Raw genomic sequence first — 27,442 nt, 5'->3', positions numbered from 1 at the left:
AGGCAGAAGAGGTGCTGTGCGTGCCCGTGGCGTGGGTCATGCCTGGCTCTCCAGCAGAAGCATGGCTCCAGGGTGCTAGGGGCACCGCTGCCAGCGCCCTCCACAACACTCTTGCCTCTTTAGGTCAGGGCTGCCGACACAGCGGGTTCCATTGCCTTTTGCCACTGCATGGCAAGGCAGGCAGCCCCTTCCCACGCAAGACCCCCCGCTCCCTCGTGCCCCCTTGGCAGCTGTGCCCCTCACCACCTGTGATGCCCCGAGTTGGGGGGCACAACTGTCTCAGGGCAGAACCGCAGCCCCCCCGCCAGGCTTTTCTCTAGTCTCAAGCACAGCAAACAGGATCCAGCAGCCTCCCCGTCTTCCCTGGGGACCTGCCGGCTCCTCCCACGGTTCCTCTGCTCAGCAGGGATCCCTACCGGACGTGATGGCCATGGCCACACCAACCTCAGAGCAACCTGAAAAAAAAAACCCACGGCCCCAAAGCAATGCAAATAATAACAACAAACCACCCAAACTTTAACACCTTGCATCCTTCTTTTTCCAAAATGGGAAACTAATCTGTCCCAAACCCCCAGGGCACTGGGACAGACCTGCTGGAAGGCCCAGCAGAGCCCACTCCACTGTGTCCAGCAGCCCAGCCGGGGGCAGTTAGCAAGGGGGGGGTCCCAGTTCCCCTACACTCAGGACACCTGGCACCTCGCTAGCAGGTGGCAGGCGGTTCCCCTCCTAGCCCTTGCAGAGCCTTTTAACAGAAATATTAAGACTGGTAGGAATGCTCCATAAATGCAAGCTCATTAGTGTACACACCGGGGGAATAGCAGAACAAGCGCAAAAAGGACTGTATTCATAACCAGGGATGTGCTTCCAGCTAGGCAAGCTGGGCATCACCAAGCCCAGGTCTGATAAGTGCTAGCACGGATGCTGTCTTACTAGAAGACACCAGAGTGCTGCTGTTTTCTGTTAGCCCAGCAGGAGCATCGTTGCAAAAGATAACTCTGAACAGACAGGCAAGATCAGCCCAAGAAACTAGCTCATCATCGCCCAGCAAGAGGAAAGCAGGAACCACAGGGAGGACCCAGTGGCCAGCATCCCCTGTCCTCCAGGTCCCCAGGATCCTGAACATCCCTTGGGGACACACATCTTGGTGTTTGTACGTAGGGGAGCATGGAGGGGTAAAACCAACTTGCTTAGAGATTGTGTATAAAAAAATCACTTCCACAATTCACAATATGTGAATGATTTTTATTAAAAGTACCAGAATCAGCGTTAAAGTTCCTGCTGTGCTTTGAACTCCCAAGAAAATGGGACTATGGAAGATAAAGGCCATGTGGAAGTGTTGACTTGACTACTGTGCAATTCATGGGGCATTTAACACCATGAGGCCTGACGTACGTTTTTAGAGAAGAGAACAAAAAACCCAACGACATGTGAAAGTCCAATACGGCTTTTGATACTGGCTTTGGCTCTCCAGCACGTTTTCCCTTTGCCCTTACCTCGAGGGAGGGGGAAACAGGCCGGGGAGGGATGCCCGTGGCTGGGGGCCGATCCACGAGGCTGGGGGAGAACAGCACTGTGACCTCTTTACATGATTTTCTGTGCTGGGAGTAACGCAGAACCCCGGAGCTCATCAGGTTTGACCTTTTCCTGGGAAGTTTCTCGGGAGTGAGGCAGCTGAGCGGGCTATCAGCCCAGGGTCCCGGTGGTGTGGGCTCGCAGCAGGCTCAGGTGTGCTGAGCCACGGCAGGATCCTTAGCTGGGATGGGTAAGCACTGCTGCTCTCCCGGTCCGTGCTGGGATGCTCTCTGTGCTGGTGGGGTCCGTGTTTCCAAACAGACATCGGGTAGGCTGGAGAGTCCGGCAAGAATGCTGAAAAGCCCAGAAACCCCTGCTTTGTCATGAGAGATAAAGAAGTTTAGTCTATTTAACTTCTCAGAGAGAAGGTTAAGAGGTGCCTTGATCATGATCTATTAATACCTACACAGGAGAAACAGTTCAGATAGTAGATAGCTCTTTAATCTAATAGGCAAAGGCATAATGCAATCCTGTGGCTGGAAGCCAAAACTCGATGCCCTCTGACTAGAAATGAGGGGCATGTTCCACCGTCAGGCACATGGTGCTCTGGAGCAGCTCACCTGCGGCGGTGACGGCATCTCTGCCGAGGCGGAGGTGTGCCTGCGCCCCGCCGGGGACTCCAGGACGGGAATTCCTGGGTACCCGGAGGCAGCAAATATTTGGCCCTTAAAATGTGGGCTTTTACCAATGGATAGTTGGTCATGTTTGGTTTTGCACAGAGGAGGAGAATCTCCCTTCTCTTCCCCCAGCAATTTAAAACTGATCTGTAGTCAAGATGCTGTAAGTATATTAAAGTCAGAACGTGACACCGAGAGGGTTGCTTTGGTCCTCATTCATTTCCTTTACGTTATGCATTGTATCGACTTGTCGTGGCTCTTTGGAGGAAAAAGCAAAAAGGAAGGGGGAGTGAGAGGCTGGGGTAAATAAACACATCCTTGGCTACGTTACCAGCCCCGCACACACGGAGTGTATAAGCTCCTCAAGAGAAGGGATTATAGCATGAGCTCTTTATCACCGCTTCTGAACTGCAGAAGGACGTCAAGTCTAAAGTCTTTTGTTAAAGCTTCTACGTGCAAGCCAATAAGAAAGGACATTTTCTGAAAGTCAAATGTTCCCAAAACACTCCAGACTCGGTCCCTGAAGATCACAGTATCAAAAAAATAATAATAAAATCACTGTGAGAAATTTTAGTTGGTGCTCAGGAATGATTTTGGTAACCCCACCAGCCCCACACAGCACCGGGCTCCGGCAGGGTTTAGAAACTCGTGTTGGGGAGCTTTGCCCCCCACAAGCCTGCGAAGGGAGCCACGGGGCAGGGAAAGGGGGCAGCAGCCCCCACTAGGCACAGCCCTCCCGCTGCTCCCACCCTGCTGCATGCCCACGCCGTCGCCGAGCAGCTGCCAGCGAGCCAACAGCAGCTCTTTCTCCGCGACATACCTCTCGATCCTCTGCGCATACTTGGCCCAAGGGGCAGCCGCAAAGTTTTTACCATCGTGGCGCTTCCTTGCAGCAGGGAGAGCCTTGGCCAGGCGGGGAGGGGACCTCCAGTGCTGCCCGCGCCAGCCGGAGCAGTACGCTGGCACTGCAGCCTGGGGAGTCCGGCAGAGCAACCCTAGCACACAGGTGGGCGTACAAACGCCACGGTACAGTCTGGCACAGGCTCTCAAAATGCCATGCTTAAGCACACAAATAGTATTTTCTATTAGTCTGCCTTTAAATTTATGTGCCTTAATATATCGCTCTTTATGTTAACGATGTTTTGCAAGATGTACGGGGGAAGTAACGCGGCCAGATTACTGCGAGGATCATAACTTTGCTCCTGACTGCGTTTTGAGTGATTAGAACAGTAACCTTCACATCACCTTAACAGCCACATTGGTATTTTATTACATATATTCCCAAACAGATTATGTTGTTAAGGTAGATTTTTCGAACCGTAACTCAAAAGGAGAAAATACAAAGCCTTCGCAGAAATCTGTTGCCGGCGAGCAAGGAAATTGGATGCTTTCAAACTGCATTTGGGCTCAGGTAAAAATTGTAGAAGGTGAGCTTTTTTGACTCTCCAAGCCACCCACAGCCTCTCTGCCCTCCTGCCTAGAGCCGTGCAGGAGGAAGGCGATGCCTTTTCAACAGAAGCAAATTTTCTTGGTGAGGGTGAGGTACAGCCACAGCAGTCCTTCCCTCTGAAAGGCAAACTGACCGCAAGCACACCCTATGGAGCCTAGTTAATATTTTAGTACTCACCGGTCAGAGATACGGAGCTATAATATGTAAACTTTCAAACCAACTGCATCTCTCTAGATTAATGATTAAAATATCGGGGAACATCAGAAAATGTGATCATGCCCAGCCAAAAACATCAGAAGCCTCCGTCTGTCCTTCAGCCCCTCTTGCATTCCTCATTTTTTGGCATTGACCTCTTACATTTCTTTCCTTTGTATGAGGCAGCCTCTACAGCCACGTTACCTTGGTTGCCCCGGGTTCACCGGCACCGTTCGAAGCCCGGGTGTCCGCAGACACACAGCGCATCACTGGTGTTCGGAAGTTCTCCAGGTACCTGCACCAGCCCCGCAGGCAGGGGGACAGTCCCCAGCACCTGGAGACACGTGGCCAAGTCGCTCCAGGCTTGCTCTGAGTTGTGGGGCACCCTGGATCTCAGCAGGTGTCTCAGCACCCAGACTGTTTCTGGGCTGATGTGTAAGAAAGGAGCAAATCCTTACTCTTTGGACAGACTGGGGAGCACGCAGGTGCCCGTCTGGTCTCGTATTCTTACTGTGAGCCTCTTGATTTCCTCCTGGAACTGGTCCCTGGCCCAGTTTATGCCCCGGTCGGCCAAACTCCTTGAAATCCTGCCATTCCTGCACTTCCAGCGCCTTGGCCACCAGTGAGAGTGGAGCACAGCTGTGGCTGCAGGCCAGCTGGACACCCGCTCCGTGCTCCTCCCTGGCGCTCACCAGAGGTGCCGAGTAAGTGCAAGCATCTGAGGATGAGCTGGCGAGGGCCTGCATGCCGTGTGTGGGTGGCACTCAGGGCTGGTGTGGAGGTGCTACCTACGGGTCTGTAGGTACCAGGTTGGTGACACCCCGGTGGGTGAATCAGCAGCTCCTGTCCGTGGAAAGGGGTGGCCTGAGCAGGAGCATCACCTGAGGACACCAGGACCACCCGCATCACCTCATGGCCACCAGCGTGTTTCCAGCAGCAGGCAGCGGTGCGGCTCTTCCCCAGCCCCAGGAAGAGAGTCAGGGCTGGCAGGAGCCTTGGTCCCCGTCCTTTGGAAGGCGTAGGAAAACCAGCACGAGAGCGAGCAGCTTCAGGGCTTTCTCACTCAAAACAGAGATACACCAATGCAATGGCACCGTATAACGAATGCTGTGATGGGGAGCTGTTGCTATGGTGAGGGAAATAATATTTAAGCACCAACAGTTTATAAATATAAAATCCTTACAAAGTTTTCTAAAATTAGATTAAAGGGGCTAGGGCTGTCAGGGTATCGTAAAAGACTTGAGAAATACCAGTATTTTTGGACGTGCAATATCTGGGTCCTCCTCAAACAGCAAATGCAGGTCCAAAATGCTAAACACCAAACGCGATGATCTGCTGTTGTGCTTCCTGAGATGTACAAGCAACCTCATAGCCCTGAAACGGCTGTCGCAGCCTGGCAGGCCGCTGAGAGCGGAGGCGAGGCCAGCGTTCCCAGGGATTTGGTTTTCTCTTGACACAGTTACGGCGCAGGGACCCGGGCTCCGCTGTTTTTCGTAGCCCACTCGCCGCTGAGTGAAGTTGCTCTGAGCTGCTGCTGGAGATGCTGGTACCGCATCCCTGTGGTGCCACTGGGCAAGTGCTGGAGTCGGAGGCGAGACGTGGCAATCCCTGAGCTGGGAGGCAGCTGCCGGGGGGCACGGGGGCTCCTGGGGGCCGGCTGCTGCTGCTGTGAGTGTAAGAAACCCACTGTGATTCTTGCACCGCCCCGGCAGCACCAAGCATGCTGACAGTAAAACAGGGATATAAAAACCCGAATATCCGTGGTAGCGTCGCTGGACTCACGAGCTGCCATTTCAGTGAACGTGCAGTTGAAGTGCTAAAAATGCAGCTGAGCTGGCAAATGCTGGACAAAAACCATTCAAAGTTGCCAAAAGTAAATGTCTGGCCCGTTTGGAGGGGTCAGACAGAAGCAGAAGCTGGGAGGAATGTGACCATCCCACTGCAGCCACCTCAACGGTCCCTGTGGCCCCGTGTTCCCATTGCTCTGCCCACCCTGCCTTCCCAGCCCGATTCCCGCACCGCCAGGGTGGGTCTGGGCCCCGGCCGTGGCAGCGCAGGGGGGTCCCTGGGGCAGCGGAACCAGTCCCCACCATAACAGCATCATTATTATTATTATTATTATTATCATTATCGTTATAATTATCATTATTAATGAGCAAAGACCACCGGAAAAATGAGTGACTGCGCACTGACACCCCTACCAAGCCCGGTGGGGGCCCGGCTGGGGGGGCTGCTTGCACCCCAGCCCGGGGCGTGGGGTGGGTGGGATGCACCCACAGCCCCGCACCCAGCCCCGCCCTGCGGGGTGGCGATACCCGCTCCCCAGCCGCCCCCCCGTGCCCCAGGACACGTCTCCCGTGGGGACCCCCACGGCGGGGGGCTGGGGGGGGGCAGAGGCGGGGAGCCCGGCGGGGCGGGGGCAGCGCGGGGCGGAGGCGCTGCCTGGGCGCTGCCGGGCGGTCCGGCGTGGGGAGGAGGGAGGGAGGGAGGGAGGGAGAGGAGAGCGGGGCCGCCCCCTCCCCGGGCCGCCCCCTCCCCTGACCGCCCTCCCGGCTGCCGGCGCGGCGCGGAGGGGCGTGGAGAGGCGGCCCCGCGCTGCCCGCGCGGGCAGGGCAGGCAGGGCAGGCAGGGCGGGCAGCGCGGGCAGGGCAGGCAGGGCTGTGCGCGGCCGCCGGCAGCGATGAGCCCCCGCGGCGAGGCCCGCTGAGCCGCACCGCCAGCAGCTCCCCCCCAGCCGGGCTCGGCGCCCCCCCCCCCCCCAGGAGCCGCGGAGGGGCCCGCCGGGGATGCGGGGGGGACCCCGCCGCCGCGCTCCGCCAGGTAAGGGGCTCGGGGGCGGGGGGGTGGGGGTCTCCCTTAACCATTTCCGCGCCACCAACTTTCCAGGGCGGCGGGACATCACCCGCAGCGGCGGGACGAGGCTTTGCCCGGCTGGTCCCCAGCGCGGCACCCCCGTGTCCCCGCGGGACCCCCGTGTCCCGGGCTGCCAGCGCCCGCGGCTGCCCCCGGGGCTCGACTGCAGGCCTGGCCCCCCGAGCCGGGGAGGGGCGAGCTGCGGGGGAGGGGGGGGGCGAACTGCGGGGCAACTTGGGCTGTTGTTGGGCGAGGAGCTGCCGCCTGGAAGAAGCGGGTCCCCGGCGGTGGGGATGCGGTGCGGCGCGGGCAGATGCCCTAGAGATCGCTGCCAGCCCCAGAAGGGCTCCGATAAAGGTCCCAGCCCCTGAAGGGCTCCGATAAAGGTCCCAGCCTCAGAAGGGCTCCGATAAAGGTCCCAGCCTCAGAAGGGCTCCGATAAAGGTCCCAGCCCCTGAAGGGCTCCGATAACGCTGCTGTGAGGAGGCAGGCTGGCGAGTGGGGCTAGGGCACCCCTGGCACAAGCAGCCCTCCAGCAAAGCCACACGCCTCAAGGTTGGGGCTCTTGCCGCAGCCCTTGGCCGGCAAAGGGAGTGTTGGGAGGTGGTGAATGAGCGCCTTCATCCCAACAGAGCCTTCCAGCTCCTGCCAGGGGAGCGCTCCAGGAGGGAGCGAGCCAGTGCGCAAACAGGCTGCTGGGTGGCTCAGGGGAAGGGGGAGAGCACAAAAAAATATTGTACCAGGTTTAGCCGGGTGTTTGCATCCTTGGGAGGAGGCAGATGCAGTTCAGCAGATGAGGGATAAACAGGCACAGGTGGATGTTGCGATAAGCAAACTCTGGGACTGGCTGGGGTTGGCATTACTTGATAGCAATTAATTAACTCAAAATGTGTATGCTGACTGCCAGTAGGAAAAAAACGCAGATCCCCATAGAAAACTCTGTGATGATTTAAGCGCTGGTCAAAGCGGGCGGTAATCTGGTGGCAAAGGCTCTCTTGGTCCCTCTGAAATGGAGAGGGGATGGGCAAAGAGAGGGGAGCAGGGAGCATGCCAGGAGTGGCTTTGAGCACTGGAGTCCTGTGTCTTGTTAGAAAAGTGCCCCGGGAGGCGATGCACATGCGAGCGGAGCAGGTCTGGGGGCACAAGGCACCTCCACTCGGTGGCATATGGGGCGGTGCTCGCCCAGGGAAGGCGGCGGGTCCCCGGCGAGTCCCTGGCTGGCTTGAAGCTGTGACCGCAGGGAAGCTCTAGTGCTGCACGGCTGGAGAGGAGGCAAGGCTGAAGGCTCGCTCCCACCCCATCAGGATCTCACGCTGGGGGGCCTTACTGGGGGAGAGGTGTGAGGATGGAGACCAGCCCTGCTCCTGCATCTGTTGCGGTACCCAAAATCAGGTAGCGCCTGCGGTGCGGGGAAAGGGGGGCTGCTCCGCGCTGCTTTACTCAGCATCTCCCTTTCCCCTGGGGAGCGGGGGTGCAGCGTGCCTGCACCCAGGATGGGTGGGCCACAGGCTGTGTGTGCCTGGCTTTGCAGAGCCACAGCATGACTAAGCCACTGCAACTGAGTGGGATGCTCATGGTTAAACACCATCAGCAGCCCGTTTTCCCGTCACGCTGTTTTAAGAGATGAACTCTTTGCTCCGCGGGAGGACACGGGGAAGCAGCAGGGCCCGTGCCAGCAGGTCCCTGGCCGAGAGTTGTTTTGCAGCCCTGCGGCAAGCTGGGGGGAGTGGGGGACGCGGGAGCCCGGCTGGCTGGGCAGCGAGGCACGGCAGGGCGCTGGCTGCAGTTCCTCCCTCCCTGACCAGCCCTCCAGCAACTGCTCTGCCTTGGACAAGGCACCCAGGGGTGCTGCTTGCCGGGCAGGGGATGGGGGTGCATGGGTGTGCAGCCGCTGGAATTGATGCTGGGAACTCTGTGGGCGACTACGCACGTGTGGGTCTCCCTCCTGGCAGGGATGAAGGGCTGTCTGCGATGGGGCGCGTTTTGGGCGAGCATGCTGCAGCCATGCCTTCTTGTGTCAGGAGAGGGGTTTTGCCTCACAACTCCCCGCGTGGGCTTCACGTGGCGTGGGCTGTGCCCCTGTGCCCCTCCGTGCCGGCACTGGCGCGGCAGGCAGCTCTGCCTGCTCCCCGTGCCCAGCCACCCGTTCTGCTGGCACCGAGACCCTCGGCACCTCTCGGGTGTTCGCTGCTCGCAGTTGTGTTTTCCAGCTGGTCCCAAAGTCCTGAGTCACTCTGCCGTTTCCATGGAAACAGCCTGGCTGGCGGGAGTGGGCTCTGGGGGGGAGAGGGTGCTGGCTCGGGGGGGGAGAGGGTGCCGGCACCAGGGAAGGGCTCGAGGGGCACAGGCGCTGCTCCAGCACATCGCCCTGCTGCCGCTGCTTGTGCCAGGGCTGGAGCCGGCACCTGCGTTGCACGGACCCTTGCACCTTCTTCCACTCCTTTTCCCTTCCCCCCTGTCCTGGGGAAGTGCAGAGGGATTTCCCTGGCAGCGGCAAGGGAGCCCAGGATGAGCCCAGCCGGGCCGAGGGTACAACTTCTGGGGAGCTGTCGAGGGAGAGGGACAGGCTGGAGGCAGTGAGAGGAGCAGGGTGTTTCGAGTGCCCTGTGAGAGCCTTGGAAACAGCACTGTCAGTGTCGGTTACTGTGAGCTCTCCTGCCTAAAGCTGCCGGCACCCCCCAGTTGCCCAAACACGGCCGCCTCTGGGAAGGGAACCTGCGAGGAAGACTTGCGGTGAGAGGCAGGGCAGCCTGCGGATGCCGTGGGCCCCCCTGCCCCGAGTAGGAGGGTGCCACAGTGCTCCCTACACGCTGCTCAGGTGTAACACCCGCCTGCTTGTGGAGGGAAGATGTGCGAGTGGCACTGAGCCCTGCAGCCGCCCTGCTGAGTCCCGCCTGCCTGGCAGCACCTGAGTTCAGCTGCCAGCGCAGCCTCCGGCACGGCAGCTCAACAAGCAGGTCATTCCCCTCCAACCTGGGAAGACCATCCCCGAAATGGGAGCCCACCACTCGGCATCTCCTCCTGGGCCTCCGCTGTGCTGTGGCTGGCGGCCGCGCTCCCTGCTCCCTGTGCTGGTGACTCACAGATGCCATTTGGCTTAATTCATCTCCTCCGATCTCCCAGCGCTCCTGGGCTGTCTTGCTGGCTTCTTGCCTGCTCATCCTCCCTGGAGCGCTGCTGAGAGGCAGGGGAAGTGGCGGAGGAAGAGGAAGAAGGCAGGTGATTATGGACCCACCGCTGTTTGTGGGGTGGGGGAGGCTGCACTGCCTTCGCCCACCCTCTCCCTTCCTCTGGGCTCAAGGCTGCAGGAAGCAGGGTGGGGGAGAGCAAAGGCTCAGCATCCCTCGGGGACAGCCTGGTCCCGGTGCAGCTGCAGGCAGCCGACAGGGATGCAGGCAAGGCAGTGCAGCGCAGTCTGGCGTGCTGTGACCGGAGGGGTTTAGGGTCAGGGATGGGGCAGCAGTGACCCCAGCCCAGTGCAAAAAGAGCCCACGTGCCTTCTCGCAGGCCCCTCGCAGCACCAGCAGTGCTGGGGGGCTGGAAAGTACACGTGACTTGCCCCTACCCCAAGTGTCCATCTCCGAGCCCCAGCTGTCTGGAGCAACCTGCCCGACCCGGCTCCCGCCTTGGGGCTGCATCTGCTCATTGTCTTCGGTGGAGCCGAGCTGGAGGCAGAGCAGAGGGACATTCCAGCCGGCAGCACTTCATAGCAGAGAGGCATCTGTGAGGGCAGCATTTCGGGTAACTCCCATGGTCGCAGCATCCCACAGGCTAGGGCTGAGGAGGCAAAACAGCGCATGCCTCACGCAGGACTCGGACACAGCCCCACACGGCATAGCCCTCGCTCCGGGTGCTGCTTTGGTATCCTGAAGAGGAATGGGCCAATTTAAGAACAAGGTCCCTCAGGGCAGGGATGGGAGAGCAAGTGGCAAACCTGCTGCGCCTTTGTGCGGGAGACACCCTCCTGCAGTGCACTGGCTGCAGCCGCTGCTCCACCAGCCTGCTCAGAGCCCTGCGGAGCCATGTGCGGCTCCTCCTTGTCAGGTGTTTCACACCAGCCTGGACGGATGAGCAAGGTGGAGCGTGAGTAGAAGTCATCCCAAGCCATGCTGGCAGCTCCCAGGTGCCAGGCACTTGTGCTGCCCCAGAGCACTCAGCTGCCAGGCACCGCTGCCTCCCAAGCCAGGGGCTGGGCTGAGTGGGAACCGCAGCCTCTCGGGGACAGGCAGTGATGGGAGGAGGTGGGAGAGTGGCCAGGGGCTGAGAGGAGGCTCCAGCTGGCTTTAAAGGCCACAGATGAGACATCAGGGAGGGAAGACTTCTCCCAGAACCTGCCTCTCCCTGGCACTGCCAACGTGAAGGGTGATGAGGGGCATCCGAGGCTGAAGCTGGGCTGTATCCTCACGCCTGCTCTGCCACGGAGGTGCCTTGAAATGCCCCGGTTCCTCCCCTCCGCAGCTCGGTGCATTGCAAAGGGGAGTGGGTCCAGGTGGGGGGAGAACCTGAAAAGCTCACGGCCAGTGATCCAGCAGGAATTGGGACCAAGGAGGCACGTGGGCTCTGGCTGCCTTTTGCAGGGGAGCCGGCAGTGGGTTTCTGCTGCATCCCAGGACAATCCGAGTTGCATCTGCTCCAGCATCCATCAGCAGCGCAGCCAGGGGTAGAAGCTGAGGCTGTGTGAAGGATGCAGTGTGGCTGGCCATCACTAGAGAGCAGGAAAGTGCTCCCACTGCAGCTCCCACCTAGGCAGCATACAGGAGCCCCCTGGGCCAGGAGATGCCAGCAGGGACCCTCCTGTCCTGCCCTGACTTAGCAGATCCAGAAAAAACACTTTCTCCAAGGGATAGAGTATCCCATGTGGATGCTGGGGCCAGGTCTCCCCTCTACAGGGTGGGTAACCCCAAACCAGTAGCAGCAATAGCCAAGCACCTGGACCGAGGACTTTGGTCCCCTGGCTACGCGCCACATCCCTGGCAGGCAGCAGCCCAGGAGAAAGCATCCCTCACTCAAAGCATCGTTATGAGTCTAAAGCACGGCTCTCAGCGTGCAGACACGGTGATGGCTGGCGGAGGGGTCACCTGCAGCAGCTGTGCCGGAGCCCCTGTGCTGGGGCCCAGCTCTAAGCCACTGCTCGCAGCGAGAGGTCTCAGCTCCTGCAGCCTCCTGCCTGTACTGAGCAGCTGGGGCAACTGGTAAATAATAAAAATAATAATTAAAAGAGAAAGGAAGGAGGATTTTGACTCACCTGCAGGTCTGAACAGCCCTCCTGGCATTGCTCGCTGGGCATCTTTGGGGATAGGGGCACGTTGAGGAGGTGGGGACGACACGTCATGCCAGCTGCCATGGGCTCTGCAGGGGACGCACACCAGAAGCATTGCACCATCCCGAGCCCATCGGAGATTTCAGCGTGTTCTGGGCTTGAACGGGCCTCGTGTGCTGAAATCTGCTGCTGGCCCATTGGCCTCTCTTGGAGACCTCAGCTGAGCAGCGGCTCTGACAGCCCCAGATGCCGTGGCCCGTGTGCTGGGCTGAGCAGGGACCAGGTGCGCACCATCAGCTCGGGGCCGGCTCCATGCTCTCCTGGGAGATGTGCGGAGAGCGTGAGAGGGGTGGGGAAGAGGGAGCAATGGGGGTGATGATGCTGTTGGAGGGAAGGGGTCCGCTCAGTGGGAAGCAGACATACTTGGGTTTGTCCCCTCTTTGCAGGTGGCTGCAGAGTAACACACTGTGGGGAGGGGAACAACATGGAAGGAGGGTGGGCGAGGGGGAGTGTGTGCAGGGGAGCTTCAAAGCCATTGCTAATACTGGGGTGTCTCTGCTGCACAGGGGTTTTAGCTTCTTTAGGGTTTCTGAGATGAGACTGCTGTCTCCTGCCCCCCAGCCCCACTGGCCTTGGGGAGTGATAGCGTGTGGATGCGAAGCCCTGTGCTTTGGAGAGCAGCAGGGCAGTCTGTGAATGTAATCCGGTTAGTGAACGGGGCGAGATGTTGGAGCACCACCACAGTCACATCCCCTTCCCACAATGCCACAGCTCCCCAGGCATGGCAGGGATGCCCTCACCTAGCCGTCCTGGAGCATCCCAGTTCAGCTCCCCCACCCCTTGCTCCACCTCGGGCAGCAGCAAGGCAGGGGTCAGCGCCACTAAAGCTGACCTGTGCCACTACAGCCCTGCCCTTCCCTGCACCCATCCCTGGTGCCGAGGCCACCCACGCTGCGCTGTTGCCAACAGAGGATGGAACGATGCCATTTCTCTTGCTTCCTCCTTTGTGGCATTGCTTTACCCTGCTCTGGCGCTCAGGACAGGAGGGGAGGCTGAATCCCAGAGCCGAGTAGGACCTGGCCAGAACAATGAGCTCAGTGCTGGGGGCACATCGGGCTGGCAGCAAGGACACAACTCTGGCTGCTGCTTGTCCCCAGAGGCTGACGGGCTGAGCCAGCCTGGCTGGTGAACCTCTAAGCAGAGAGGTTTGCAGCTCTAGGAGAGCCATCGCCCCGCTCCCAAGCAGGAGGCCGTTGGCCTGGATGGCCCATGCCTTGTCCTGCCAGCTGGACAGAAAGGATGGAGACGAGCCTCCCCAGGCAGCGCTCAGCACCAGCCCCTGCCCTTTCCCTGCTGTGGCTCCTGCACTGGGTGTCAAAGGCACTGGTTGATGGGGTGACAAGTGACTCACGAGGCACTTGGGGAGGAGGGTTGGCAGCAGCTGGGTGGAGGCACATAGACAGTGCAGCCACCAAGCTCGAACATCCCCCTGCCTGGGCTGCAGGGCACGGGGTGAGCTGTGGGGCACAGATTTGTGTATGTTCCCAGCCTGGGAGGAAGCAGACCCTCGGGCTGAAGGCCTGGATGGAGGCATGTCTCCAGGCTTGCCAGCCTCTGCCTGCTCTTCCTTTCCAAAACAGGGCTCTGCAGTGCCTGGCGGGTCCACAGGGGTTGTGGCCGACGTACGGGCATCAGGAGGGCATCTGGTGGTACCCCCAGCAGCAGGATGCTTGCGTCCTCCTTAGCAGTCCTTGCTCAACCCGTGACTTCTCTGTTGGGTTGCAGACACTGAGACGACCTGTGAAAAAGCTCCATGAAGGTGACCAGCCATGCAATGTTCCTGGAAGGCTGTCCTCCTACTAGCCGTGGCATCCATTGCGATCCAGTACACGGCGATCCGGACCTTTACTGCCAAGTCCTTCCACAGCTGCCCCAACCCCAACCCCGTGAACTGCAGCCTGAGCCAGGACACCGACGTGGCCGACAGGCTGTGTGACGAGAGCCCCACTTTCTCATATAACCTCTCCAGGAAGACGCATGTCCTCATCCTCGCCACCACCCGCAGCGGCTCCTCGTTTGTCGGGCAGCTGTTTAACCAGCACTTCGATGTCTTCTATTTATTTGAGCCCCTCTACCATGTCCAGTACACTCTGATCCCAAAGCTGACCCAGAGCAAGAGTACGACGGACCGGCGGGTCATGCTGGGGGCCAGCCGAGACCTGCTGAGGAGCCTGTACGACTGCGACCTCTACTTCTTGGAGAACTACATCAAACCCCAGCCCGTCAACCACACCACCGACCGCCTCTTCCGCAGGGGAGCCAGCAAGGCCCTGTGCTCACCGCCCGTCTGCGAGTCCCTGGGAGCCGTCGATCTCCACCTGGAGGAAGGAGACTGCGTGAAGAAGTGCGGGACCTTGAACCTGACACTGGCCACCGAGTCCTGCAGAGAGCACGGGCACGTGGCCATCAAAACCGTGCGGGTGCCCGAGGTCAACGACCTCCGGGCCCTGGTGGAGGACCCGCGGCTGAACTTGAAGGTCATCCAGCTGGTGAGGGACCCCCGGGGGATCCTGGCGTCTCGGAGCGAGACCTTCCGGGACACTTACCGGCTGTGGAGGATCTGGGATGGCACTGGAAGGAAGCCGTACAACCTGGATGTGACCCAGCTCACCACGGTGTGCGAGGACTTCTGGAACTCGGTGTCCACCGGCCTCAACCGGCCGCCGTGGCTCAAGGGCAAGTACATGCTGGTGCGGTACGAAGACCTGGCCAGGAATCCCATGAAAAAGACCGAGGAAATCTACGATTTCCTGGGCATCCCCATGGACAGCAACGTCGAGCGCTGGATACAGAACAACACCCGAGGAGACAGGTCCTCCTCCAAACACAAGTACGGGACAGTGCGCAACTCGGCGGCGACGGCGGAGAAGTGGCGGTTCCGGCTCTCCTATGAGATCGTGGCGTTCACCCAGCACGCCTGCCAGCAGGTGCTGGCACAGCTCGGCTACAAAACCGCTGGCTCCGAGGAGGAGCTGAAGAACCTCTCCATCAGCCTGGTCGAGGAGAGAGACTTCCTGCCCTTCTCCTAAGGCAGCCCTGGGGTGGCCGGTTTTGATACGGACTGTTTCTAACTGTTGCCTTATTTTATTTTCTTTTGTTTTGTTTCTTCCCCCCTCTTTCTCTCTTTCTCTCTCTTGTCTTTTTCTCTCCAAAATTTGCACTAAACCTCGAGTGGGAATCTCAACAGCGGAGTCCAGGGGAGCGATGGCTGCCCCTTCAATACGTTTTGGACGCAAGAGGAGTCGGGTCTCTCCCAGCAAGAGCTAGAACTGTGGATGGGTTAACAATGTTTACAAATCACACAAAATGTATAAAGCAACCTTCAAGCTTTCCAAACCGAAGGGTACCTGAGGTACTGTACTTTTGCACTGTTTACTTTTACAATGTAAGAGGTAAATATAAATATAATTTATGAATGGTGTCATCCCCTCCAGAGTAACTCCCCTTGCCCCCTAATGAGCAGGTTAGACTGAAAGCTGAACGTGGAACAACCTCCTCGTTTTCAATCTTGGTGCGACACGTCCGTCTGTTTTAAGTCCTGTTGTTGGGCTGGGCGGCTGGGCAGCTGCTTGTACATGGTTGTTTGGCAACACCTGTGATATTTGTGCCAAAACCCCACAAAAGAAGAAAAAAAAGAAAAAAAAAAAGAAAAAGGGGGAAAAAAAGTGACTGGGTGGTTTGGTAAAAGCTTTATTTCTGTGTTTTCTGTAAATAAAAGTGCAATAAAACTGACCTGGGGGTGAACTTCAAGTGCAAGACCTCAGTGACTGAACTGGAGTGGATGCACCAGCAGGCAGAGAGCCACGTCTGGTGGTGCGCCCGGGCTGGGAGCAGGGTGGGGGGCAGCCACCTCCCTGGGCACGTGTACGTCTGCATCTGAAGCATGTCACAACGCGAGCAGTTATGCTCAGAGTGAGAACCTGTGGTTGTTCAGAGCTTGCTGGCCTGCCGGGGGGGCACGGGGCTTAAGAGAATCATTTTGGTTGGAAAAGAACTTGGTCAGATCGTCGGGTCCGACCGGTGACCCAGCAGTGCCTGAGCACCCACCCCGCAGCGCTGACGGCACCAGCACCGTAAGCGTGGCCCCGCTGCGCTGCCCCTCATTGTCCCCCTGACCCCCTGCCGCCTCTGTGGCTGTTGATGCCAGCACTGGGCGTGCCCTGCCCTGGGGGACCAGAGAGAAGTGCTCGAGGGAGGTCAGGTCATCAAACTGCCAGAATGAAAATGAGCAAACAAGATGACGGTCCTGGCAATGCCCAAGATTTTCTCCACGAGCTGCTAGCTGCAGGGCCCTGGCTGGGTGAGGAGGCTGGGGCACGCAGGGCAGGAGCGATGCTGCACAGCAGCACAGCACTGCTGGCCCCACACAAGATGCTGCTGGTCCATTCAACCCCTGCCTGCTGGAACCACCTCCGACCCGGCAGTGTCCGGGCAGCCCAGGAGGCACGTCCCGCAGACCACGAGCGGCTGCAGATGGGAAGTCACCAAGGCCAGTCCCGGGGGGACAGAGGACAGCAACGCCCCAGCACCTTCCCAGCTCTGCTGCTCCTGCAGCCAGGCAGGACAGGCACCCAGCAGGAGATGTGACCGTGGCTGGTCACATCTACCTACAGCTGCACGCTGCCAGCACTGGGCCCGCTCCTGGCATGGCGGGTGTTTGAGACACCCCCAGCCCACCTACCTGGGCAGGTCTCCGCTCTGCTGCTGCTCACCAGCTTCCAGCCCGAGCTCTTACTTGGGAGAGGGTGAGACTGGACGCTGCAGTCGCACGCAGGGAGCCACCACCCGCTGCCCGGTTAAGGCAGGGGGAAGCTGTAACTGATGCTCCAACAGCCTTTTCCCTCTTCAAAGACCTCTGCAGGGGTGGCTTGTTACCGGTGATTTGCAGCCTGGTTTAATGTGGCAAACCTGCTGCAGCTGGGCTGCAGAAGAGGTGAGCAGGGTGAGGTAGGTGCTGGCCTCCCCCCAGGGGTCACAGCTGGAGCACCTGTAACCCACCTGGCTGCTGCAAGGGGACACGGCTGGCTCCAGCCCCGTGAGGCGAGCAGGAATGGGGTGACAGCGTGTGTGCTGCGGGACGGGCACTTCCCCGTCTGCCTGCCCACGGTGGGCATGAGGGCAGCTCCTGGGAGGGACCCCCCACCCCAGACGCCTTCACCAGCACCAATTCGGCTCCTGGCAGCGGCTCGGTGCCTCCCAAGCCACGCGGCCCCGGCTGTGTCTGCGAGGATGGAGGAGCGGGGCAGGGGCAGAGGTGGGCACAGCCAGTGCCACCAGCGTGCTGCACGTCGCTCTTACCGAGCAGCTGGCAGCAAACTGTCAACCAAATAAATGGCTTGATAGCCCCGTTATTGGCTACTAAATTAATCCTTTTGTCAGCAGTTAACAAACGCTGAGCAGTTGGCTCCTGGCTTTGACCCAGTTCTGGGGCACGATCCCTGCGGGGGTGCGGGCTGTGCGTTCCCCACAGCCTGGGGTGGCTCTGCCCTGGGCAAGCGCCCGTGGGGCAGGGGAGGCGGCCGGGGTGGCCAGCTGTGCCCCCCAGCACCCACACTGCCCGCCAGCCAAATGCAGAGGGCCCAGTTGCCCTGCAGCTCCGGGGAGCGATGGCACAGCACCTTCCCCTGCAGAAAGGGCAGGCTGCTGGGGCGGACGGGGATTTTCCTCACCTCCTCAGCTGGGAAAAGCGGCTATGCCAACCTGCATGAAGGAATGGCGTCTGTAGAGGCAAAATTTCCCATCTTCAGCTGCCGAGATCCCACTTTCAGGGCTAGGCCAGCTGTCCCTGCCCCAAAAGTCCTCTCATGCACTGGTCTTTCTTTAAATCAACAAAAGAAATTGAGCTGAGAAGTCTTATCCAAACTGTTCCTACCATTCCAATCAGGAAATGCGCCCGCAGCAAAATGGCTTTTGAATCGCGGTTGAAAGCCATGGCCTAGTTTAAGCAGGGATGGGGGTTCAGCCTTGCCTGGTGCCTCGTGTAGAGCCCTTAGGGGAGACATCCAATTTCCCAAGGAATCTCTAACATCTTCCTTCAGTTGCGCTTCCTCTCCTCGTTCCCTCCCACTGGAAACAAGAGCCAGCATAACCAAGGGGTTTATCCTCAAATTTTACTGTAATTAAAATACAGAGATGCAGAATATTCCCAGAAACACACTGCAAAACAAACCAAGCAAACAAATTCAGTAGGAAACCAATTACAGACAACGGAATGATAAAGAACAAAAGTGTTCTCCGGAGCCCAGCAGCGCGCACGGGACACGTGGCCGCAGCGCGTCCTGGGGCTGCCCAAGGGCACCTGGAGAAGCAGGGTCGGGCCCCAGCAGCCTGCAGCTCTCTCCAGCCACCTCCACGCTCCCACTCAACCCTGCCGTTTTCACAAGGACGATTTTGCAATGGAGATGCAGAAATGACCCACCCGCAGGGACAAGAGCCAAGGAGGGAACCCAGAGGAAAAGAAGTGGGTTAAGGTTTTCCACACGCACCAAAACACGAAGGGGGTGGAAGACATGCACTTCTCTCCCAGCCAGAAGAGCTGTGGGGGGAGTCATCCTCTCTCCCCCTTCCCCAGCCAGTACGAGTGTGGATGCTTAACGAGTGTGGATGCTTAACGAAGGTCTCAGCAGGAGCTTTGGAGAGCTCTACCCAGGGGCAAGACAGAAAGCTAAGGAAGGATAAGAAAGAAAGAGGACAGCGAGAAGAGCAAAGGGAGAAGGGAGGAGCGGATGCGCCTGTGGGCTCTCCCCTCAGCTGGGACATGTTCCCTGGGCACGGGGAACGTCCAGCTGTGGTGGGGCAGGGGCTGCGGGTAGGGCCGTGTCCCACATCCACCATGGGAACATGCCCCCCCCCCCACGGGGAGATGATGACAACAGGCTGGGGGAGATCTGGGAACAGGGGTGGTGAGGAGGGAGCTGAGCCAGTGCCCGGATCATCCATTGGGCATGTTGATCAATGGGAACCCCTGGCAATCATCACTACTCTGGGAGCAGGGTGCCAGCCAGCGTGGACCACCACCACACCCCGAACCCCACATACACCCACATCCTTTGCTGCACTCTTCCCTAGGACAAACTCCTGTGTTCATCCTCCGATCCACAGTCTGTCCCAAGAAACAAATTCCCTCCACTCCGCCTTTTCTTGCTTCCCCGCTCCTTGCCTCCTCCTGTCATCAGTCCCTCCGCATCTTCTGTCACCTGAAAACTGCTGACGTTCCTTATACTAAGTCCCTTCAGTCCTTCCCCCCACCTCGAGTGCTGCCCCTCCCCAGTTTTGTACCAAGCCCCCCCCCCACCCCCCCATTAGCAATGGGATCTACGCACAATGTAATTCATGCCCTTCTTACCACGAAGAGGCGGTGGGCGAAGGAAAGATGGGGCATCCGTCAGGAGCCAGCAGCTTCCCCGGCCGATCCAGATTCCGCAACCCAAGCTGTCAGGAGGCATCTTTGCTCTTAGACTGGGAACACCGACCCTGCCTTCCTTCTGCCCTGGCACCAAGAGTGCACAGAAAAGCAGCCGGGGGCTGGGTCACCTGGCTGAACCGAGCAAGCCTAGCACGCTAACAGACATACCTTCCAGCGGCCTCCGAGTCCTGCATAGTTACGTATTCCTGCATGCCTGCTAAGCGGTGTGAAGCCCTGGTTTTGGAATAGATTTAATATTCTACCTCTGCCTGCTAATTTGATCTCTGTTGCTGTTTATGGTCCACATAACAGCAATTTAGGCTGGGAGATTGCCTCACACCCCGTCTCCCCTTCTCCAGGCCACCCTGCAAGGAAACGGCCGTTCCAGGCAAATGGAAAGCTTTACTCCATTTGCCGCAAGGACACACAGAAGAGCAGAAACAAGAAGATGGGGACCCCTCAGGACCCCTGTGGCCATCCCTAGAGCACGTCTGCCCTATTTCCTATGCCTGCTCTGCACACACAGTGCCTGCAGACAACAGCGTGGAAAGGATGCAAGAGCCAGCGTGGGATACTGGTCAGCCAAAAGTGTGACGAGCTTCCCATCACCTGCCCAGGGGTGGCCGGTGAAGTCAAGCCCCTTAGACACCACCGTCTCCTGTATGAGGCCTGGGAGGGGCGGTCAGGAAGAAGACCGCCTTCCATCCCAGTGGGTAAGAGATTCTCTTTCTACGAGGGCTGATGACAGCACGGCAAGTTGCGCACAAGCAGCTTTTAGCTTTGGGGTTAGGGCTTGCTCCAGGACCAGTCTGTGACCTGGAATAAGAAATGAGATATGCTCAGGGAGAGCAGCGAGCAGAGATCCATGCAGCACAAACCGTCCTCCTGCTTCGCAGGGCATTTGAGACAAAGGAAGAACAGACAAGACTTCTGGCCTTGCCAGCTGCCACGAGCATCCCAGCACAGAGCAGGCACACATCAAGGCCTGATCTTTCTGTGAAGCCGCTGCCTTCAGAGACAAACCCAACAAGTCTGGGTCAACTTGGCCTCCACCAGAACAAAAGAGACAAAGTGAGGAAATGCACACACCCCCCGGAATGCCGTTTCCTCTTCAGAAACACAAGATGTCAGTTAAACCATTGTCGCGCTATCAGGAGTAACGCGCTGTGGGGATCAGCAACTCCTCAGCACTGCGAACGGCAGAGACTACCAGGCGAAGGTAACGGGGGCAGACGGGCACCAGCGTGACTAGCACAGGGACACAGCCACTCACGTCAGGCCCAAAATGTGGATTTAATAAAGGGCAGAATGAAAATGGCTTCACAAGCCCAAGAATGCTCAGCAAAGATGGTGGCGGGGGGCGGGGGGCTGTACTTAAATATTCCCTGACGTCTGAGTCCGAAGCACAAGAGAGCGGCCAGGACGCGCCGCGACCTCCAGCAGGAAATGAAGATCAGGCGAGTTGGCTTCAATGTCCAAAAGACAGGGCCGAAAGTAAACAAACCGCAAAGACGGGAGAAAGGGGATTTTTCACATTCCTTTGGCTTCAATAAACTATGCACTGGCCAACAGGGGGGAAAGCATCCTCTAAAACATGATTTTTATTTTAACCGGGACCCTATATAAAAACTATATGCTGGAAGTGCCAAAGATGACTATGCAAACTCCTCCGCGGCAGTGGCACGGTGCCGTCTCCCTGGCTGAAGACACGCCTGTGGACTGATACACGTTAACACAGGTGCATATTTATAAAATACAGCGCAAGCACTGCTTCACTTGCCTATGCATCCAACACCTAACGACCTAGGCTAATCACCTGCCAAAGCCAGGAGCAGCAGAGTTAACAGTGGAGCCTGCGGCTTTCCTCATCCCCAAAGTTACAGGGCATCTTGGAGGGAGAGTGCGTGCGCGCGTGTGTGTGTGTGCACATATGTGTGGGATGCCACGTGGCCCCTCGAGTATGACGGGCCAGGCTGAGGATGGCTGTGACTCCCAGATGGGTGCAGGTGTCTGGGTTTCTGCGGCACTACAAGTGTGGGTGGGCTGTTTAGTGCAACATGGTCATTTAGAGGAGCTGGGCTGGAGCCCCAGGAGCAGCGAGTGGAGGAGGAGGAGTTGCTGGTGCCCCGTGCAGGCTGGTTGCCACTGGAGCACGCTCAGCCCCTCGGGGAAGCGCTCTCCACCGCGGCACAGCCCACTCACACCCAGGCCACCGCTCCCAGGGTGCTGAGTCACAGGGAGAGCAATGCTCTCAGCCTCCCCTCCCTCCCTCCCTGCAGCAGAGCTTGGGTGGCGTTTGGGAACACGCTTGCTCATGGTTACTAGGGATGTCTGTGGTGTGAGAGTGTGGCCTGGAGTCAAAATGCCCCTCTTGCAGATGGGGATGCTGCGAGGACTTCAAGGGTCAAACCCAAAGTTTGTCTCTCCGGAGCATCGCTACCTGTGCTGCAATATCACAGAGGGGCCTGGCAGATGCCACTGTCAGCTCCTTCCCCAGATGGGAACACACAGCAGCTCGCATCCTCCTGCCTCTCACCAAGAGAATCTGTGCAGAAGTCGATGGCCCAGGACATATCATGCTCCTGTGTGGCATCATCCCTGGAGCTGCTCCGCTGAGCTTGAAGGTTCCTTCTCTGAAGGGTGCAATTCAGGCAGGGAGTAAGTAGTTGGAAGGAGCTTGTGGGATGGGCCCTGCAAAGAAAAGGTAAGAGGTGCGGGGCAGGAGGGAAGCTTCCCCCTCTTCATGGTCTCTCTCCCTTGTGCCAATGGGGACTTTCTTCTACGGTCCCCCGCCAGGCAGAACCCCCAAACACGCCTCCCAGGGCCAAGGGAAGGGGTGTTTCAGAGGCTGTCTTCCCAGCTGAAGCGGAATTTGACTCCACAGCCCACACTTGAAGCCAGGCATAGTTCTCCCCTCTCCCCTGTTACTCCCCCCACCTCCAGGCAGATGGAGCCTGACACCCCCTCCAGCCCTCTGTGCTTACAAGAGCAAGAAGGGAGGAAGGAAACGGCAAGACAGAGACAACGGCGCCTTTAAAGCCCTCGGAGTAAAGATGGTTCCCAGTAGGTGATGGGAGTGAAAGGCATTGACAGCGGCTCTGTAAGCTGAGCCAGGCAGGCGGTGCTGAGCAGGCTGCAGCCGGAGTCTGCTCAGGTGCTTGACCCTCCCTGAAGCAGCTGGTTCCAACTCAAAGAGGTGCTGTGTAGGGGGAGAGTACGGGCGGGTTGATCTCTCGGAAGGGAGCTGCGACGGGGCTTAGTCAGCCTTGTCCTTCTTCTTTGCGGTGAAAGGGACTTTGCTGGCGACTGCACTGCCCACGGCTCCAACGCCGCCGGTCACTGCCGAGACGCTGCCCTTCACCAGTCCAACGCCAGCAGCGGGGACGCTGGTCACGGCTGTTTTGGTGAGCTCCAGGCTCTTGCTGCCCACCCAGGCAACTCCTCCCAGCGTGGCCCCCACGGCTCCCCGGGTGATACTGAAGAGGCCACCCGTCACTCTCCAGATCACCCCTGCCTGCTGCTGCGGATGGTCCTTGCTGGCATCTGCAGGGAGAGAGGGAAAGGGAAAGTCAGAAACATCCACGCCGAAGCCCTTCTCCCTGGGACACTCTTCCAGCCCAGCAGGGCAGCCCACCCCGCGCACAGTGCCTTGCAGCCCCAGCCCTCTCGGTGCCTGAAGGAGGAACCAAGGCGACCCCAGGGCTACAGCACGGCAGGAGGGGACCTCGGCAGGGCAGGGAGTGGGAGCAGAACTGCCTGCGTGATGGAGAAGGGAGGAAGGCGGCTCAGTTGCAGCCCCGGACTTGCAAGCCTCGCTGCTGCAGTGCAAAGCAAACCCCAGTAACAAGAGGTGTCACTCCCCTCGCCTGCGTGCTGGCTAACGCCAGCAAATCACAAAGGCTAACGGTAGTGCAGGAGGCACGAGCCGCAGACAGCAGCAGCTGGCGTTCGCCTGGCCGGCCAGTCCTCGGAAGCATCTTCTGGGAGCCAGGTCTGCGCTCATGTCAGGCGTGGGACCCAGGCACGGCGCAGACCTGTCTGCGAGAACTGTAATTGAGCTAGCACAGATAGCAAGCGGCAGTAAAGATACAGTGACACAAACGTCACCTTGGGTTGTACAAGCCCTCCGGAGATCTCAGCTACGTATTTAATAGTGTTAAGACACTGCTAAAGTTGCTACGCTATGTCGCTGCTGTTTTACCTGTGCCAACTGGATCAAGGCCAGCACGATATACCCACCCAAGCTGCCATCACACCTGCCCACAACACTGCAGACATAACGTTCACAGCTCGCCACTTCTTGGGAAAGGGTTGTCTCTGAACTGCTACTCACGGGATTCAAACCTGACGGCTCCCTTCCTGGCCTCCACACAATCCTCTCCCCTCGCATCAGCTAACAATGCTGTGTGCAGGCACCGAAGGAGGAGCTGCTCTTTTCGTGGGGCGAGATTATTTGGATACTCTTTAACTTCTGATTCACTGCCAGTTCTGTACATGAGATGAGTTGATAATAACTGCAAAAATACAATAAAGCAATCCTGGCACGAAAAAAAAGCAAGCGCCAGCTGGGAATACAGGATCCCTGGAGCAGCAGCAGCCCTTCTAAGCCATGACCTGCTCAGAAGAGAGGCTGCACAGTGCTGATGCAGCAGGAGGGCTTTAGCCCCCTGCTAAACGTGCACCCCATTCCCTGAGGAGCAGGGAAGTGACAGGGATGGAAATGGCTTGCTGACAGCCTGCATACAAACCCGGGGCAGTCGTGCCCAGAGCCCAGGACAGAGGCCGTGCCAGCACAGAGCAGAGTGCTGCCAGAGGCTCTGCCGGCGCCCCGGGGAAGGAGCCAGCCTGCACCGCACAGCCCTGTGCGCACCCGTCCCCCCGGCGTGGGGACAAGCCTGGCACCTGTCCCCCGGGCCATGGCATCCCAGCTCAGCCTGGGCTGCACCAACGGACGCACTGCTAACCTAAGCAGTGGGCAAGCTCAGCCCAGAAGGGCAGGTAGCTGAGAGCTGCTGGCCTGACGCGCTTTGTCTCTGAAGATGCCAGCCCTTCCACTGCCTTCTTGACTCCCCCCACTCCCCTTCTCCAAAGCTCCCCGAGAAGAAAGCCCCTTGTATATGCAGCCCAGCAGCAGATTCTTTCCTTGTTAATACCACTCCAGGCAGCAGAAAAGTCTACCTGAAAGCCCCGCCTTGATGGCCTCCACGCAGCTTGCTGCCAGGGCTGATGCAGGCAGCGGATTCCCTTCGCCAGGAAGCAGAGCCCGGGATGCGCCGCGAGGCTGGCCCAGCCGCTCATCGAGTGGTGGGGCCTTCACACGCTGCACGCCCCGCTTGATGGAGATGTCAGACCTAGTCAGTCTAAGCAAACATCTTCCTCTTGCTGTTACTAACTTGTCTCACCCCGTGCCTTCACCGCATCTGCTATTCGGCGTACTTCTGCCAAGCTATCCCGTGAATCCTTTGGAGCGGAGACTATCTTCCCGTGGTCCGCACGTCACGCAACACAGTAGGGTCTCTTAAGCACTGCTGGAAAACAAGCTTTTTTCCTTCCTTTTTTTTCTTTAACACACCAACTAGCAGTCTGACAGAAAACCCTCAGCAGCAGCAGGGCACGGATTTTACCCTTGGAAGCACCAGCTGCCTCGGGGTGCTGGATGCACAGGGCTGCAGGGACGGGCAGCCCCTGCCGCACCAGAGCTGCTGCCTGTGCTCCGGCACGGGGGCAGGTGGGGGGCGGCCACCCGCACCGGGGACCCTCAGCTCACACCAGCTCGTCTGCGGGAAAGGCGCATTTTCCAGGCCCTTTAGGAAACCAATTCAGATGCCTGCAGATTCAAATTGCTGACTTTCAGGCACCTAACGCAGAAGTTTAAGTAAGGGGATTCGATGTCTCTGACCCCATCTCTAGCCAGGGAAGCGGAGGGGGCTTCAGAGCAGGCTGCGTAGCAACCTAACCCAGATGAGGCATGAGCCTGAACTAGCTGGTGTGATGGTCCTTCCCTGGGAAATTTTGTCCTGCGTTCTTCTAAAATTCTGCAGATTTTGGAGTCTTCCTGGAGCTGCACGTTTTCCCTTCAGCTTCTTCCAGGCTGTTCGGAGCTCTCCCTCGAGCAGGGCTCAGGACAGTGCCTGTGGGGATTCTGGTGTTCACCAGCTGTGAGGACTTGGAATAAGCCTCAGGCAACACATCTGCCTGATCATCTGGGCAGCAAAATGGAGTTTGAGAGGGGCCAGTACAGAGTTTGGGCTGTAGCCTAAAGCAGCTACAGTCCTACCCAGTACACAACATACTGCTTGCCTTTTGCTCAACAGTTTTTCTAAGAATTTTTTTTTTCCTCCTCTCCCTCAATGCTACTGAGATCCCCTGGCTCCATTTCCAGCTCAGTCGCCGGTCCCCAGCTGCTGCACACCGCTTACGCAGTACAGTCATTTTTGTGTCCTGTCCTCAGAATTAAGGTGGGAAGAACACAGGGGTCCAGAAATCCATGCAACTGTAATGCAGGACTCCACTCTGTGAAAATCAGACTGGTCCTCCAAACAACACCATCTTCCAAGGATGGCAGAGGTCTTGTGTTCCCGCTCCCCTGTCCAGGGAAGCAGGATCCTTTGCATCCCAGAGGACTGCAGTGCTGAAGCTCTGGGCGTTGCACACCTACTGGTGTGCTCAGCTGAAGAGCCAAGAGCTCCAGCAAAACAGCAGCATCTGGCTCTCCCCAGGTTAACCTGTGTCTGAGGCTAACTGGAACGACTCTGAAGGAGGATTTCAGCCCCTGGAGCTGCCCAGCTACCTGAACAGCGCTAGTGTGGAAATCTCTGAGGTGGTATGTGAATGCCTGCAGGTGGATAGCCCAGGGACCAGAGAGGAGGCAACTGCAGACAAGATCGAAGGGGGATGTTACTCTGCCAGCAAAAAGCTAAAACATATTGGAGAAGGTGTCAGGAAATACTAATGAAGAAAGACAAGGACAAAGGTTTTTTCTGATTAAGCCAGGCAGATACAACAAAGCCGCAGCACACCGGAGCACCAGCGCTCACAACGCTGCCCACACCTGGTCTGCAGCTGCTTCACTGCCCTTAAAACTGCACAGGTAGTAGGGAGGAGGGATGGAGGACCTGGCCCTAGGAGGGTGGGAGGCTGCTCCAGAAGCATTCCAACAGCTCCAACACAGAACAGAGGCTGTGCCATAAAAAAAACCAAACCAAACCAAACCAAACCAAACCAAACCAAACCAAACCAAACAAACCAAAAACCCCAGACTCGCTCAGGTTCAAACATCTGGAAAGAGAAAGAGAAAGAGAAATCCCCTGTGACCTCAGCCACCATGGGCCACATCCTAACCTGGCAGAACACTGGAACAGGTCGCATCTGTTCTCTACTCCTGATGATGTGTTGAAAGCTTTCTAGCCAGCCCAGGTTAGTTTGTCTTCAGGACTGCAATAAACCCCACAGTAAGCTGTCATGTAAGATAAGCATCAGATTTACAGTGCAAATTAGTCTCTCAGACAATGGAGTGAGCTAAGCATTTTGTTGGCACAGAGGAGCCCAGATTAAGGGTAAAACAGACAGCAGAGATGAAATACACAAAATAATCAGAGAGACAGACACACAGCCCGAGCAGGGGAATAATTCTGTTCCCTGGTGCCGGCTGCAGCCCACGCTGCTCATGAAAGCTCTTCACCATCTGCCAAGGCCTCTTTCCTTTCTGTCAATGACCTGGCCTTTTCAAGGGTCCCTTCAGCTTCACTTCACCCTGTGTCAGCTTCGAACAGAAGAAGGAGGAGAAAAACAGATGAATAAAAGGCACTCCTGCATGGATGCCAGCGCTCTGGGCTGGGGTCAGCGCCCCACACTTCACTCCCCCCCCCGCCCCAGCCCTGCGTGGTGCCCCCCGGCTGCTCTCCAGAGCGGGGGTCCTGCCTGCTGCGGCTCTGCACAAAGCCTTGCCTTCCCATCTCATCCCGACAGCATCTCTGACTCTGGGCAGAAGTGAGATCCGTTTGTCGGTTATATCAGACAGAACTTGCAAA

General features: G+C 58.2%; 2 protein-coding genes across 9 annotated transcripts in view; one reads left to right on the top strand and one right to left on the bottom strand.

The window, feature by feature from the left end:
• Positions 1-6,439: 6,439 nt before the first annotated feature.
• CHST1 (carbohydrate sulfotransferase 1) lies at positions 6,440-15,630 on the top strand. 4 transcript variants are annotated; one of them, XM_056345558.1, is made up of 2 exons: positions 6,440-6,654; positions 13,733-15,630. In XM_056345558.1, the coding sequence occupies exon 2, from the start codon at positions 13,777-13,779 to the stop codon at positions 15,034-15,036; it is 1,260 nt and encodes a 419-aa protein (XP_056201533.1). In that variant the 5' UTR covers positions 6,440-6,654; positions 13,733-13,776; the 3' UTR covers positions 15,037-15,630. The 4 variants fall into 4 exon arrangements, with proteins under 4 accessions (XP_056201533.1, XP_056201535.1, XP_056201532.1 ...); XM_056345560.1 differs by lacking the exon at positions 6,440-6,654 and adding an exon at positions 6,933-8,079 and having other exon boundaries at positions 13,588-15,630; XM_056345557.1 differs by lacking the exon at positions 6,440-6,654 and adding an exon at positions 6,934-8,079.
• Positions 15,631-18,103: 2,473 nt separating this feature from the next.
• Positions 18,104-27,442, bottom strand: part of LOC130152288 (transmembrane protein 263-like) — a 204,936-nt gene continuing 195,597 nt past the window's right edge. For all 5 annotated transcript variants that reach the window (XM_056345563.1, XM_056345565.1, XM_056345564.1 and 2 more), the window contains 2 exons: positions 22,397-22,955; positions 18,104-22,103 (listed from right to left, as the gene is read on the bottom strand). In XM_056345563.1, coding sequence (XP_056201538.1) covers positions 22,669-22,955 — 287 coding nt within the window. In that variant the 3' untranslated portion in view covers positions 18,104-22,103; positions 22,397-22,668. The remainder of the gene's footprint in view (positions 22,104-22,396; positions 22,956-27,442) is intronic.

Source organism: Falco biarmicus, chromosome 7, assembly GCF_023638135.1.
Source record: "Falco biarmicus isolate bFalBia1 chromosome 7, bFalBia1.pri, whole genome shotgun sequence".
Lineage (NCBI taxonomy): Eukaryota > Metazoa > Chordata > Aves > Falconiformes > Falconidae > Falco > Falco biarmicus.
Note: the sequence above shows the minus strand (reverse complement) of the source record. Positions and strands in the feature narration are given on the sequence as shown.